At 37.0% G+C, this 16737-nt stretch overlaps 1 protein-coding gene across 3 annotated transcripts in view; it reads left to right on the forward strand.

Moving 5' to 3' along the window:
- The window catches only part of snx14 (sorting nexin 14), a 21256-nt gene continuing 4519 nt past the window's right edge, over window positions 1–16737 (forward strand). The window contains exons 1-21 of one of the 3 annotated variants that reach the window (XM_087780144.1): window positions 1–176; window positions 299–482; window positions 554–674; window positions 1697–1770; window positions 2502–2580; window positions 2652–2695; window positions 3086–3173; window positions 3237–3321; window positions 3391–3547; window positions 3623–3698; window positions 3793–3837; window positions 3919–3999; window positions 4092–4206; window positions 5563–5718; window positions 5786–5910; window positions 6911–6969; window positions 7237–7263; window positions 9186–9318; window positions 14276–14462; window positions 15834–15917; window positions 16042–16142. In XM_087780144.1, the coding sequence (XP_087636270.1) occupies window positions 346–482; window positions 554–674; window positions 1697–1770; window positions 2502–2580; window positions 2652–2695; window positions 3086–3173; window positions 3237–3321; window positions 3391–3547; window positions 3623–3698; window positions 3793–3837; window positions 3919–3999; window positions 4092–4206; window positions 5563–5718; window positions 5786–5910; window positions 6911–6969; window positions 7237–7263; window positions 9186–9318; window positions 14276–14462; window positions 15834–15917; window positions 16042–16142 (1974 nt within the window). In that variant the 5' untranslated portion in view covers window positions 1–176; window positions 299–345. Of the gene's footprint in view, window positions 177–298; window positions 483–553; window positions 675–1696; window positions 1771–2501; window positions 2581–2651; window positions 2696–3085; window positions 3174–3236; window positions 3322–3390; window positions 3548–3622; window positions 3699–3792; window positions 3838–3918; window positions 4000–4091; window positions 4207–5562; window positions 5719–5785; window positions 5911–6910; window positions 6970–7236; window positions 7264–8577; window positions 8725–9185; window positions 9319–14275; window positions 14463–15833; window positions 15918–16041; window positions 16143–16737 lie in introns of all 3 variants that reach the window. The other 2 variants (XM_087780143.1, XM_087780145.1) reach the window with 2 other exon arrangements.

The raw sequence follows: 16737 nt of genomic DNA on the forward strand, positions 1-16737 counted from the left end.
TGGTGACAGAACTAGCTGCGTTAGCCGTTAGCTAAACATCGGACCAGGCACAGCTAATCCGGCTCAGCGTTACAGATGTGGCTCCGTCCATCATCCTTTTCCTTTTATTGATGGTAAAAACACAATGGTGCCACGGGTGAACTTAAAATGGCTAATACAACCGCCAAACATATGAAGTAAGTAAAGAGCTCGTCTGACGGCAAAATGTCTGTAGAGACGTGCGTCGATACAACTGTTTGGTGAGGATATGTTCAGTGATTCTGGGTTTTAAGGTGCTGGATTTGGTTCTTTTACGCAGTCATGTCGTGTTCCTCTGACCGAGAAGAAGTGCCATAAACAGCAGCGATGGGATTCATCAAGGCTTGTCTACAGAAACTCAGACGTAAAATGAAAGTTGACCTGCTGAGGGAACTGGGTCGACAGTATCCTATCTTCTGCTTCCTGCTGCTCATCCTGCTTCTGTCAACTGTGCTGTTGAACAGGTAAACCGCAGCTGTAAACCTCATCTACTGTCTTCATCGAGGAGTCCTGGTTCTTATTTTGAATTCCACAGATACATTCACATCATTATGGTGTTTTGGTCCTTCCTGGCCGGTGTGTTTACGTTCTACTGCTCTCTGGGGCCAGAGTCACTTTTGCCCAACATCTTGGTCTCCATCAAACCCAAGATAAAGGTAAGATATCGCACTATAATGGTAAAATCCGCAATGAAACCGATAATGGTACATTCAGTAAATAAAATATTTGAACCTAGTTAAATAAAAATGAAAAAAAAGCTCCAGAATATGTCCCAGACTACATCAGTCATTTCAATATTTTAAACTGTAAAGATACCAAAACAATGTTGATAAGGAAAAAGTCAGATTATTTAAACATGTATTTACAACTATTTAAAACATGGTTTGACCTGCTTTCTAATAAATGAAATAATTGATGTACATTTCTGGTTATTGTGATTATAATAACAATCTTAGGTACAATTAATTGGTTTTATTTTTTAGCAACTAATAACAAAACTTTGGCGATATATTGTTGACGGTGACTGTGTTTACACTATTAAATTAAAAATTAAAAATTAAATACTCTTTTATAATTAACATGTTGTCTGTGTTGTTGTTTATCTTTTATTATTTGTGAGAAAATGATAGTTCACACAAAATTCAAATTTATTTTGTACTTACCCTCATGTTGAGTAAGGCTTGGGATTATTTGCAGTTTGTTGCTTTTTTTTTTTACACTTAGTTGTAGACAAAAATGTAGGTAAGTAAGTAATTTATATTTATAGAGCGCTTTTCCAGACCAGGGTCACAAAACCCCTTAAACAATTAAAACAATACTCAATAAAATATATACTTAAAAGGTCAAGATAACACAAAGGAGTTCCAGAAAATCAAGGCACAAAAGCCTGCGCAAATAAAAATGTCTTGATGTTTCTAAAAATAGACATACTTTTTTTTACCTTAACTCTAAAAAGGATGGGATTACTCTGAAAATAATCCCAATCCTTAGTCGACATGAGGATGAATAGAAAATGTGTGAAGTTTGAATTTTCAGGGGAATTTACCCTTTAATTGTCTGTCCAAAATGTCTTCTATTCTTTTTAACTTTTAATTGTGAATGAAGAATCAACAACTTTTAGTTGTCTGTTGTTTAAATGTGTGCTTAATAATATTTTTTTTAATTTTTTTTTTTATAGTTGTATGAGCAGGAGTTGTTTCCCCTCGGTCACAGTTGTGCGGTTTGTGGAAAAATTAAATGCAAAAGACACAGGTGGGTCACTGTAAAGACTTTAATCTAGGCATTTTAATTGTATAGCTATACTAATATGTTATATTAACACATTAAATTCAAGGTCAGATATATCAAGCAGTTATTTATTTTATTTTTGTTGATGATCATTACAAATAACACACAAATTCTAAATACCAGAAAAAAGCTACACTGTATACACACTGTGGTTCAAAGTGTCACACAAAGTTCAAAGTCAGTCTTCTCTGATCAGATCACATCTATTTGGAAACTGAGGTCTGGATGAGGGATGGTGAAGCACTCATTGATAATTTATAGGTCATTGCCAAGAATAAGATGAGATCTGACCCAACAATGAAGCAGATTTGGGGACTGCTATTAAAGAATCTGGGCCTTCCAATACACTATGTACATATTCAAGAATACAACCTTTCAGATGGACAATGTTTCTCTTATTTAAAATCCCCTTCCTATTAATTGTATGCGATTTTCAAATTATCTGACATTTTTGAAAAATGTAGGTCTTCATTTGCTGTACACTCAAATGATATAAATTAACTCACAATTAACTTAAATATGTTGAATTGGATTATTATATGTCATATTAGTTTCAGCGTATAAATCAAATTTACGAGTTCCCCCTGTGTGTATCCTTAAAGTTCATTGATTTCATTTTAGAAATGCCACACCGCCCTCTCGTGGTGTAAATATATAACGTGATAATATAATGCCTTAATTCCTTTTTTTTCAAGACCGACTTTATTACTGGAAAACTATCAACCATGGCTTGATCTGAAGGTTTCCTCAAAGGTGGATGCATCTCTGTCTGAGGTAGATCTGTTAGTCCTGTGAATACTTTCCCTGTTTAAATAGTTTTCCCACCAACTTTTTTTTTCTTCCAGATTCTGGAACTTGTTTTGGAGAACTTTGTTTATCCGTGGTACAGGTAAACTTTAAGTTTTGTTGTGAAATTGTGTCTTGGAAACTATTTAAAATTGAAATATTTTTTTTTTCTGGATTACACGAAAGTTGTCATTTTGTTTTGAACAAAAATATATCTTGTGCAAAAGGATGAACTTTATTTATTTGTAGCATGTTTATTATTTATCTTATATGTATTATGATGATGGAAAAGCATATTGTTTGATGAATTGATCAATATTTGTTATTGAATATTAAATGGATTATAGTGTAAATTGAAATATGTCAACGGTTGACTTCACTCCTTTGTACCATTGAATTCATTAATAAGTATTATTTATAAATAATAAAATTACAATGATGTTGAAATCTTATTAAAGATTCTTGTCCAGAAACCTTTTTATTTACCTTTTAGAGACATTACTGATGATGAGGCGTTTGTGGACGAGCTGAGGATGACTCTACGATTCTTTGCTTCTGTCCTGGTTCGAAGAACTCAGAAGGTGAGGGAGCTGGTCGTGTAATTTTCAGTATATATTTTGAACAATTATTTCAAATCTTTTCAGGTGAATGTTGCCTCCCTGATCACACAAAAACTTCTTAAAGTTTCCATGAAGCACATTGAAATAATAGCCAAAGCAAGGCAAAAAGGTACATTATCAATGTGTTTCCAACAAATGTATTAGTAATGTAATTGAAATCTGTTCCTTGTCTTTTTAGTAAAAAATCCAGAGCTTCTACAGCAGTCAGCCCTTGAAGAATACGGTCCAGATCTTCATGTAGCTCTTCGCAGTCGTAGAGATGAGCTCCTCTACCTGAGAAAGCTCACTGAGATTCTGTTTCCCTACATCCTTCCGCCAAAAGCTACAGACTGCAGGTGTATATATGTTTTTCAGAATTTACATGATTAAATGTGTTTTCTTATTCTGTTTGTCTCTTCTACATCTCTCAGTTCCCTAACTCTCCTCATAAGAGAAGTCTTGGCTGGCTCAGTCTTCCTCCCTTCCATGGACTATCTGGCTGATCCTGTGAGTACTACACAAAGTTGTACAGACATTCTAACACAACTTGCGTCCAAAAATGTCTGTCTTGAATTTACATTTAATTTTTTCTTAATTCAAGGATACAGTAAATCACCTCCTTTTGATTTTCATTGACAAAACTCCGGTAAGTTGTTAACAATAGAAAGGAGCATTTTGCTCTTAATTTAAGTACACATAGTACTTAAAATGTCTGTTTCTTCTTAAGCCTGAAGAAGCGACAGAACTGCCCTCAATGTTGGTTCCATTCCTGCAAAAATATGCAGACCCTCGCAGCAAAAAGGCCTCTGTAAGTTACTGATGACTGTTTCTCTTCTCCAGCCTAAAAATGTTCATCAGTTTATCAATAGTTTTGTTTTTATTTTTTTTGTATTTTATCAGGTCCTGAAGCTGGAGTTGAAAGAAATCCGAGGCCAGCAGGACCTTCTCTTTCGTTTTATGAATTTTCTGAAGCAAGAAGGAGCTGTCCATGTGCTACAATTCTGTCTTGCAGTCGGTAAAAATATGTATACTTCACGATAATTTAGAGAAATGTGTTTGTTTTAATCAATTTGGTCTGAGAGAAAATTTGAAAAGGTTTTGCCTGATGGCAGGACCGGTTCTTAAAGCCATATGCGTTTAGTTGTACATTACATGGAAAAATTGATGATCGGAAATTACTGTGGTTTAGGCATTTATTTACATGTGGAAGAATTCTGGCGTCAATCAGAAAAAGTCTATTCATGAAAAGGATTGGTACGGACCCCCAGACATGGGACAGTAAAATATATTTTTGTGGATATATTTGTGGGCTTCTTCAGCAAAGAAGAGTGATTTTTCCTCATCCTTGTATGAGATTCTGACGTGGGCAAGATAGGCAAATACAGAGCAGACACCCTACACTTCATGAGGCCAGCTCTTGACGTCATTGTGCGCTGCGCAAGCTTTGGCAACTCTTGACGGGTGGTCGGGAAACACTGAGATGGTTATTGTGTCCACACTGATTCTGATGTTGTTAGTGTCGAAGGCCTTGTGGATTTACCAGTTTCCCAGTCCAGTCCTTCTAAGTATGTGGCTTGGGTAAATACATTTTCCGAAAAGTGTGCAGAAAATAACTTTAATACATCTTTCCTGTGGAGCTCAACAGCGCCTCAGAAACTAACTTTTTGGAAGCAAATCTTGCCTCTGCAGAACATAGAATGTATCCCAGGTGAACTGTATTTTTTTTTTACATTAACTGGAGGCAAAGAAACACATCAGCAATAGGAGTTGTGAAGCTGTAGGTCCCCCAACGTTTCTTGGCAGCTTCGGTGCCATTTTTTTAATCTGTTGTTATCGACCGAAAAATGATCCTTTTAACTTTAAGTCAGTAGGGATTATGAATGTCACTTTGACGCTCTTTCTCAAGCTGTCAACATTTCAGATGTCTGTATATACACTTCGGCTCTATTTGTTTTTTTGTGCTGTGTTATCTTTGGTATTTGTGCTGTGCCAATAAGGACTCAAGGAATTGAAACGTTAAAAAGTAACTTGCTATTCATGCTACTTATTTATTTCTAATTTAATCGAATACCCTACTTGGATAGAGATGAAGAAAATGAGCTTATGTATCATATTGTAGCATAATATTAAGGGTTTAGTTAGCCTAAGCATTTCAAATGCATCTGCTCATTGTTCACATAACAGAGCTATAATATGAATTAAAATGTTAATTTCCAAAAGCACATAAGCTCCACACATGGTCAGGAGCAGGTGTAGATTTTGACATTGTTGAATGGCAAAATCCCTTAAATTTCCCACTGCTTATATTTTATTCACACATTCCTTCTGCTCACGCTTCATGAATGAGACCCATTGTCTTTGAATGTTTCAGAGGAGTTCAACGACAGGATTCTGTGTCCAGAGCTTTCCGATACAGAGAAGTTTATGCTTCACGAGGAGGTCAGGAAGATCTATGAGACCTACTGTTTGGACGAGAGCATAGACAAGATCCGATTTGACCCCTTTATTGTTGAAGAGATAAGGAATAGTAAGTACCTGAACATGAGCTAATGGTCCATGAATGTCAACAAATTAACGAAGAGTCTCTTGTTCAGTTGCTGAAGGGCCTCATGAAGAGGTGGTAAAACTGCAAACCATGACATGTTTGTTCGAAGCCTACGAGCACGTGCTGTCTCTACTGGAGAACGTTTTCACGCCTATGTTCTGTCACAGTGACGAGGTATGTATCCCATACAAATATATGTAAGGCTCTACAAATAACTTAATTACTGACTTACATACACTTTTAAATGTTAAAGTTTTGATTAAAGATGTTTTTCATTCATAATTCTTTATTCATAATTCAAAATTGTACTGTTTGTATCACGCCCTGGCAATGTACAGCCAGTGGGCCCCGTGCAGTCCCTTGAGTATGTTTTCGTTGGCCCTCGTCAGTATAACTATAAAAATGATCATGTAGAAAAGTTCAACTTTAAATGTATCTATTGTTCCTTGCTTTTATGACATCATTTTCTCTTTTTCTTTTCTATTATTTGTTCTTCTTTAATTAGGGGAATACATTTTGAAATAGCATGGATAAAATTTTGTTTTTAATCCTGTTTTTTCCATATTTCTTTTGTGATTTTTATTAAAATATTTTTGCTTATTTCCATAGTATCAAAGCATAATTATATATGTTTTCATATTCATCATATTAAAGCTTGTTGTCTATATTTTGCTTCTCAAAATAATCACAGTATACAACATGGGCCATCGAGTGATTAAATTCCACCCTCCTTATTTACACATAACGGATAAGACTCTCTAATACTCTAATACGTTTTTCTCGGGCGTGCCTTTTTCCTGTGGACTTTTGTTCTTGTTGTCCATTCAGACCTCCAATATAGTTTGATATATAGTCTCTTACATCCAAATACTACTGGCTTTGTCAACAATTCCAGAAGCACAACTGGCCAATGAGAGACGGCTGGCGTTACGCCAAGCTGTCAAGCCAAATTTCACCCTTCAGAAACAGTTTGAATGAATACAGCTGGGTGGAGTGAGCCGCTGCTTTTGTCCACAGCAGGCCACCGCTCCGCTTGGAAAGAGCCTCTAGAAAATTGTATAAATTACAGAATTATATCTCGACAACCTCAAGAGAGGAAAAATGTTAAACATTAAACATCATATGTAGTTCACTTGTGTTTCTTTACTAATATTTCCTTCATCTCTTCTTAAAGTACTTCCGCCAGCTTCTGAGAGGGGCGGAGTCTCCGGCAAGGAATTCCAAAATGAGCAGGTTAGCCCAATTCCATCTCTTTTCTGTTTGATTGTGGATATTTTGTCATCCAAATTTTTTTTCCTTTAAATTGTTTTGGAAATACTCATCATGTTGAGTGTCATCCAACCGTTGTATGGAAGTAAATGTGTGACATTGTAAAGCATCCAACAATTTAAGGGCAGAACACAGCCTTTCAGTGTGAACAGCCTGCTAAAGTTTTATTCAGTTATGGTGTCTGAGTGGCATCAAGCCCTTGGCCCTAACCCATTGTGCATATTGTTCCAGAAATAGCCTCAGTATGGATGACATCCGGTGAGTATGAAGCATCAGTGGTTGGCTGAGCAGTGCTGCTGCACGGGAGAAAATATTTTTGCCTGAACATATGCTGCCTTTTTAACAAATGTTCAAATTACTTGGGCTGCAGTCATGAGTACAACCACCGTTGTTGGTTAACAAATGGTAAAATAAGTAAAATGTAAAATCAACTTCTTATGGAAATAATAAAAAAAAAACATGAATGAATGAAATATTTTCAATTACAATACATATTGATTTTAGGTAACAAAGAACAAAACAAAACAAGATACTTTATCTTGTATATAAATGCACATGCTGTATTTGGCATACATTTCTGACTCTTTAAACTTTAAATGTCATCACTTTTGTCACTTAGTGATTTAAAAAAGTACATGCATGAACAAAAGTGATTGAAGGGAAAATGTGTTTTAATTTAATGTGAAAACACAACTTTCCTGACTGATTCACTATTTCCCTCTCCAAGATGCAGTAAGTCTCTCATCATGATGATGTTTTGAACTCCGCCATCTGAAATCTCGGCAAACGAGAGGTTACAATATGCCCACAGTGACGTAATACAGAAAATATCCCTGTTGTGTTAACAAGTTTCTGATTCTGATTTTGATAATGAACTTCAGTCCACCCATCTGTAATCACGCCTGCTTTGTTTAAATACAATGAGTCCCTTAAACTGTGATTCACTCATTGTTGTTTCACTGGGATCTGCTTTTCTGTTCTCCGATATAGCCTTACTAAAACTGTAAAGTGTCTTGAGATAACTCTGTTATGATATAAAACGAAAGAATAGAAAGTTTTGTACAAACAGACACATACTGATGAGTACAATAGAGGTCCAAGATCTATTTAAGAGAAACTTAAATCAACACATTAGTTGCCCTTTAAAAAGTATGAAATCAAAAGCTTTCTCAAAAAGTTAACTTAAGTTTAGTTTGTACAGAAGTTAAGACTAAATAAAAGCACTAATGCCAGTACGGGTCTAGCACGGACAATTAAAGATCTGTTACTCTTGATTTCTGGTCTACAGAATATTTTGTGTCAATGGTTTAATTGTTATGAAGGCAGTTTGCTGAACAGCATGAAAATTCCAGTCATAAATCCGAGGGGAATGGACATAACGGCTGACTGGCAAACTTCCAGAACTTTTATTCCTTGTCCGTCGACCCATCATACCAGCCATGTGTTGCCACCATCGTGCTGTCTTTTTTTCACCTCCTCTGACTCTGTAACAAGCACATTCTCTGACCTGCTCCCATCAATGCTCCTCTTCCTCCCTATTACCATGGGGACTCGACCCTGATCTGCTTTTAGTTCCTGGGACTGGAGCCCCGAGTCCCCGCCCTCACTGCTCACCACCTCTGGTAGTTCTTCACCTGCATCTTCTAACTCCCTCCATGCCCAGTCCACCTTCACAACTTTACCATACGGCTCTTTGTCCCACCGCCACTCATCGCCAAAGTAAGTTGGTTAGGTTCTGTCCATCTGTCACCAGTGAGATTTCATGCTATGCATCAAACCAGTTGTCACCTTCCTCCGTCTGAGCCTGCTGCCTGCATGGTTGCACTGGTGCATGGACTCCTTCGTCTATTGTTTTAATGTGTGCAAACCCTTCAGTGTTACTTCCCCTTTATTTTGTTTAGTTCCTTGATGTGGGGAGTCAAGTCAACTTCATGTTTCACTCAAAATATGTGTTTGTGTGCTTTTTATAATCTAGGTATGGAAGATTGTGTTGCTGGTCACCAACACTGTGTTTTATTTGACTTTACATTTCTCTTATGTGTTAGCTTGAGCTTTCCCTCACTATTACACCATCATACTTCGGCTGGCTTCTTTCCCTCAATGTCATTTCTTAAGCTTGTTCATCCGCGCATTCCTCGTCCGTCCCTCCTCTTTTTCTGACCTTTCACCATGGCTTGCAGGAACACATCGAAGAGAGGAGAGTCGTTCGGGATCAGCCGCATTGGCAGTAAGATCAAAGGGGTGTTCAAAAGTACAACCATGGAAGGAGCGATGCTGCCGTCCTACGGTCTGGTGGAGGGAGAAGATGACATGGTGAGATTTTGTTTTCTCTTCCTATTGTTATTATTATGAACTACATTATATATTCTATAACTATATTAGGATGAACTCATGGCCAAATCTAATATGAGGCCTTCGGAAGCACCTGATGAGTTATCGTGACACATTGTCTTATTATCTCATTAAACCTTATTTTAAAACTCGAAATGAAGACACTTTATCATGATACCTCATCAGCTTCATTTTTCTTTCATGACACCTCATCAACCCATCACTAGTCAAATTGAAATGCTTGCAGGAACAAAAAACTTGTTTGTATTTATTCACTCATGAGGTCAGAATAAAACAGTAGAAAGGTTTACAAAAATCTTTCTATAAACATATTTAAAATTGTCTGACAGTGGACAAACTATTTTAAAAATAATTTGTTATTAGTTTAATTTCTTCTTTTACATTTACATCTTCCGTCTTTAATTTTTCATTTAATTAAAAGTCTATAAATGTAATTTTTACTATGCCATTTCTTTTCCTTATTTGCATTGACTTGACAGTCCCTCAAAACAGTCACGGTAAATAATGTAGCCCTTTTAGAAGAGTGATGGACCCTGGTCATCACAGTGTTAACAGGGTTATAATTGAATGTACAATGTATAGAGTTAAAATCAATAAATATTATATATATATATTTTTATTCCAACTTTAACTTGTGTATTTTTCAATGCAACGTTTTAGTGAGCACAAGAGGGCGTCAGCGAGCAGAAAGTTCTTACATTTGTGTTTAAGGAGTCACAAGTAATAGCGGTTCTAAGACCCGGTGAAGCGGGCTGCCTCCCCCGGCCACAACTTTTGGGGGAAGAAATGTTGTACATATGGGAACAAAAATTGATTGTGGATTACATTTCATTGTATTAACGGTACCTTTCCATTTTTAATTTGTTAGTTTCCTTTCTATAAAAAAAAAAAGAAAAAAAAAGGGTTAAATGCCTTAAACCCTCCCGTCGCCCCTAATATTTCCGCATACACCCCAGTTTCTTTACTCTGCATGGTCCATTTTGACATGATGCTCAGGAGCGCCCTACCACTTAATATGTATTTCTGGTCATCCACCTTGACCCAGAGGCAACACAAGGGAGACCACGAACACAGTAGTTTGTCTTTTTTTTTCACCTAAAACTGTGGCCGCGCGCAGGTGCGAGTACTGTAGGGGAGGTCCGGGGGATTAGATATGGAAAACGATGCGATATTCCCCGTCCTTTATTTTCGTGCTTCTGTGCCGACATTATCAGAGAAAAATATCACTTATAACGCGACGTGCCGGCAGCTCCTCTCTGATGTGGCTCAATTTCGCAGGAAACCGATGCAAGTCCCGCGAAACTGAGCGACGTCAGAGAGGAGCCACCAGCACGTCGCGATATCACCAAAACAAAAAAATAAATTCCACCTCCTTCTTGAAACACATATAGCAAATTTATTAATGACCTTACGCTTACATCCTGGCTCATTAGCATACGGCGAAGACAGACAGGTTTACACTTGTTTTGAAGTTCCGCGATCTTATAAGAAAAAACTGAGACGAGATGAAAGGTATTTACAATATGTTGCTTTAACAAAGGGGGTTGAAAGAGATGAGCGGCTTACTAGATCACTCGCGTTTGAGTAGCGCTCAAAAGTTAGTCTTACTTCTGTGTATATACTGAGCCGCGCTGGCATGACATGTCGCCATAGCAACCGAGTCTAACAAGCTGCCTCAGAGCTCACAGACAGACAGAGACGTAAACGACAACAAGACATAGAAGTACAAATTGACAAATATAAAGAACGTGACACTGATTGGTCAAAGTGCGCATTTTAGAAATGCTTGATTTAAACAATAAAAAATGTGCCAATATTGCCAATACCGTGCATCCTTACTTTGATCCCAATGGAGCTCCAAAAGAAATGCCAGGGTGTTTTGCTCCACTACGCATGCCTCCAACATGCTTCACCCGTGCTAATGAATGAAAAAAAAATTCACATTACTCTTCCAACAGAATTCCTGCTATGTTTTTGACCTTGTTGAGAACCACTCTAGATGACCAATTCTTCCTCCGCTCTCCTTTGTGATCAACATACCTTCATTTGTTCTTTTATATTTAGATTGTTGTATACCTTTGTAACAATTTAGATATGGTTTCTTGGTACTTTTTACATCCAATAACGAAATGCGTATCTCACATGTATCTATTAGCTTTTTCAAAAATGTTTTTTAAAATAATATATCATATGTCAATCATGTTTTTCCAAACCGTGTTGGTTTTTGTGGATTAATGAATGATATGTGGTTTTGCCTTTTGAAATCCAAGTCATAAGTCTTCCATCAATTTTATGCTGTGCCATAGTAAGTCAGATACACTACCTCATTGTCTGTTATGAGAGCACTTAGTCAAAGCCTTACTACTCTAGAATCGTGTATGTTCTTCAGACCTGCAATGTATGATTTTAAACAGAGACAAATCAGGTGCCTAAATTGTGATGCATGCTAGAAATCTTGAAAGCAGGGCAGGCCCATACCATCCCCTCTTTAGTCATTTGCAGGGTTATCGATTTGCTGGACTTGTTCCCTTGTCACAAACAGTATATATTGCTAATAATCCATCCCATTCTGTAAATTTGTTTTGGTGGAACTTTGACAGGATGACATTGAAAAAGATCTATTTGCGGAAGAACGTACATCCTGATGGAGGCTGTCCTTGAGTTTAGATTAAAATAATGTTAAGAGGCCCAGCTTTGTAAATCTGACTTATATATATATATATATATTATTTAATAGTCCGTAGTTGATGTCAAACAGTCTCGAATAGTCTCTAGGCAAAGGCGTAAGTAAATAATTAATGAAGTTTACATCACATTTCCAATTGTACATAGTCCTGTTTTCTGGTGGTGGGTCGTAGTTCAATGTTAAAACTAGGGTTTTAATAATATTACTTTTGTACACTGATAATATGCCGCAGTCCTTTAGAATCTCCATCACTTTAGGGAGTGTCTTAGTTGGTTGTGTTAGGGTCACCATTAAATCGTCTGCAAATAATGCAAGCTTTTGCTCCCCTGGAGACATCATGGCCCCTTAAATGTTTGACCTCTGCCTGATCCACCGATCCAGAGTTTCTATTAACATTACAACTGTTGTTCTGCACAAAACCCCTGTCTTGTTCCTCTCATCAATGGAAAGGTATTCTGTAACTCTCCGTGCCTCCAACAATTCTGATTCTAGCAGGTTTTTTTCATACAAGGCTGCCAAAGTAACAATTTATAAAAAAAAAAAACATACTGACAAAACTGTATATAAGAATGACCATCTTACAGTCAAACAATCGAACAATCAAAGTTTAAAACACCCACCATCCACGTTATCTTTTCCATCCTTGGGAATGATAGAAATGATTTCCTCTCTTCATACAATTTGATTACTACACAGCCTACGTTAAATGTTCTCATGATGTTGTTATTGTCTGGTCATGGATTATTTTATACCACTATGTGGTAAATCCTTATTATTATTATTATTATATAAAAGTAATAATTATTAAAACTATATATATAAAAAATAATGTCACCAACCAGCTGGAAAGAGTTGGTGAAGATATTCTAAAAGTGCAGAAAATCCCTTTGTAGCTCAGATTCTGACCTGTGTAAAAAAGTAATTAGCTATGTATCTACTAGATCACCAAATATCAAAGTATGTTGATATGTATCTAAATGGATATGATGTTTAAAACATTTAATCCTGTTTGTACATAGCATGAAGTGTTTGGTATCATTCTGATCCATAATTAGGGTTGGGAAAGTTTAGATTGTTAATAATTTGTGAACCTCAGATCCTCTATTACATTAAAAAATCTAATAAAGCTGAGGGAAAGAAGGAGGAGGACAAAGGAGGAAACTGTGGTTAAATCTCTTGCCTAAGGTTTCAGGAGTCAGCTGCCATCCAATCACTGAGCAGAACACAGTGCCCACCCCCTCGTAAATATGCCTTAACAAGAGGAATCATTCCAGCGGCTGCACTGCCAGACTTCCGCAGACTTCTCTTCATGATGCAAGCCGATTCCTTCTCTCTGCTTTCAACCACAAAGTCTTTCTAGTAAGCCGATCTTCAGAGCACGCACGCCCGTCTTGTCACAAAGGCACAAGGGCTTCACACGCTTGTTGACTCAGTGAGTCCACAGTCAAGCGTGCTTCACCTGGTCATTCCAAATGTTCTGCAAAAAGAGATCACAACTTGCAATCTGCTCGTTGTTTGTGTGTCATATGGCAGCCACATAGTACAATGCTTCCAGGCTCATTGTCCCTTTAACCGAGTAAAGTTAAGTCTAGACGTCAACATGTAACTCGCACTGAGGGACCTTATCCAAGAAGTTCCCAAAGTCAGTGCCTCCAGATGCCCCTCTCTCCGTCAACCTCATCGATAAAGACATTGTCATTGTCTTTATCGTCATCACACCATCAACTCATTCATTATTTGAGCGGAAAGACGCCGTAACCTTTTCTCTGTTGCATAAGGTTGATGTGTTGTTTTTTCCCTATTATGTTGGATATTACCACATCATCATCTCATTTCATTGCATTTCTCTTCACTATTTTTGTTCCTGTATGTTTCTTTCAATAAAGCTTGTAAAATAATGTCAGTTGCCTTCACAATATATTACAATGTGTCATTATCATAGTAAAATCCTCTGATCAGTAAATAACGTTAAATAATCAAAACAATTAGCAACTTCAGTTAACGAGATTACATTTTTTTTGCCAATTAATTATTGATCACAAATGTAATAGTTTCATTTGGACGAAAACTCAAATTTGGTTCTTCATTATCCAAGTATCAAGTTTACATCACATTTCCAAGTATTAAAATGTTTTTTTTTATCACCAGAGCACTACAGCGCTGTGATAATTTAAACTTTTTACTACGGTTGTAACATGCTGTTTAACCTATCCAACCCTCACTGCTGTTCAGGTAGAGGAAGCCATGATGGTGTTGGAAGATGATTCCCCGGTAGAAGCAGCTTCCACCCCAAGTACTCCTCGTAACCTCGCTGCTTGGAACATCACCATCCCCTATGTTGACTTCTATGACGATGAAATAAAGAGGGAAAGAATACCTGTGTTCTGCATCGATGTTGAGCGTAATGACAGGAAGTCAGGTGAGGCCTGGACAACACATTCTACATTCAGAATTTTTACATAAATAAAAATAGAAAAGCAGTGTTTGATTTATATTGTCCTTCAATCCTATTTTTTCTAGTGTTTACTAAAGTGTTACTATTTTCTGTGTGCTTAAAGGTAAACTGTGATCAGAATCAGAAATGTTTATTGCCAGTGTTGTTAATACAACATCAGATGTTTTGTGGTGTTAAGAATATTATAAGAATGAAATAAGATAACACACAAAAAAGCAATAGAAAAACCAAACCGAGCACCAAGGCAGCTATTCTGGGAGGCCAATATATACCGGTTATGTTAAAAATGCACTCACATTAGTAAATATTAACTTTAGAAACTATTTCAAACATAAAAGGAAAATACTGCCTATCTGGGCTCGCCCATATTCTCTGTCCTCTGTGTCACTTCTGGTTCCATGCGCTCTCTCATCTCTCATACATAAACACATCCACACACGCTCAAACACACCTTACATTCTATTCCTGCCCTTACTCTGCACTGTATCTTCTCCCCCGCTTGAGTCTGCTTTCCTGTGAATTATATATTTGCAATCTGATTAGCTAGGAAGGAGAACCCCTTCCTGAAACCTGGTCCTTTCAATATTTCTGCCTCGTAGAAGCAGTTTTTCTGGACCACATTTGCGATATCGCATGCTCTTTGCAGGATACTAGAGCTGCATTGTTAGTGTATGGTTTATAAAGTTTAAACCAACTAATGCAACATAATTCAAATATTTCTCACCTAAACCCACATAAATCTAGGCTGTGCAGCTGTGGTTCTTTCAGATTTTAATTTAATGTACCACAACAAGAACTAAGCTTAAACTAGCTATTCATGAAAAACTGTTATTGGACAATGGATTCCTCACCAAGAGGACCAACCCAATACTATTATCACACGTAGTTGTCCTATTTTTCTCTTTGTTACTTTTCAAGGTACTTTATGTTTATAACAAAGTAATACGTTGGGTCTATAAAACTGCTCATTTGTATAAACTAGTGGCAAATAAAAACATGCAACTACTTGAAAGCGACAATCAGCAAGTTTAAAAATATTGTTTCTGGCGACTGCCTGTTCCTGTCAGAACATTGCAACTACATACAATAATGTAATGATGCCCTTCTTACACATACCAAACATGCATTTCTTTACAAACAAGAGATATACTCATGTTGTGTCAGTTACTGGTCTCATCTTCTGGTAAATGTAAATAATCTCTCGGTACTTGATATGTATAATCTGTGGGGGGATCGTCCAGACGAGTTTAAGTACTAGCAAATAATGTCCTTATGTTAGCAGTGCTCCTGAAAAAGGATTAAACAAACTGATCAGTTGCATTTCATTTTCTATAGTGGGGCATGAGACAGAACACTGGTCAGTGTATCGCAGATATCTGGAGTTCTACGTCTTGGAGTCAAAGCTTACAGAGTTCCACGGTAAGCTTTAGTTAATTCGATCACAAATGTCCAGGTCTGTCATGCATAAGGACGTCAGCACTATTTAATGGTTGTGTTGCTTAATTTGAAAGAAATTACTACACAACCCCTTGTCCCGCTGCAGGATCATTCCCAGATGCACAGCTGCCCTCAAAAAGAATCATCGGCCCTAAGAACTACGAGTTTCTTACATCCAAGCGGGAGGAGTTCCAAGAGTATCTTCAGGTGAATGTTTTACACAGGAGGTCTGGATGTGTGGGAAAGGTTGATCAAGTGAATTTGTCAGAGCCTGACAGACGAGCGAGGGAGCCAGGATTGATTTAGTACCTTAAGAAAGAGCTCTCTTTCCAAAGAGCATCTCTGAACTTGTTTGAACCTGTTTTTCTCCTAGTATCCTGTTTAGACTGAATTTAAACACTATTACATTCTGATTGATGTTGGATGCATATCAAAGGAGCAAATCAACTCTTTGGTAGCATTGATAATCATAATAATACAGAAACCAGATGGTATCTAATTGCCATAGACATTTGTTTTCTCATTAAGTTTTTCTGAAGTTTATAGTGAAAGTACTGTAGCTGTGGAGTATTATCAGTGAATACTGTGAATTCAAAACTGATTTTTTGCAAGTTCTTGACATCTAAACTCTTCTCCAGAATATGGGAAATCAAGTTCTTTTTTTCTCTCCAGATTTTTTCCTTCTTGACTTCATCTAAGCTTCTTGTGTAAAAGTTGATTTATATTTTGTTCTGAAAACTGGACCGGAACCAAAAATGTGTCTTTCAGGATTCCTTTACCCACAAACCACTCCTTTGTCAGA

Source organism: Callionymus lyra, chromosome 18 (assembly GCF_982586985.1).
Source record: "Callionymus lyra chromosome 18, fCalLyr1.hap1.1, whole genome shotgun sequence".
Lineage (NCBI taxonomy): Eukaryota > Metazoa > Chordata > Actinopteri > Syngnathiformes > Callionymidae > Callionymus > Callionymus lyra.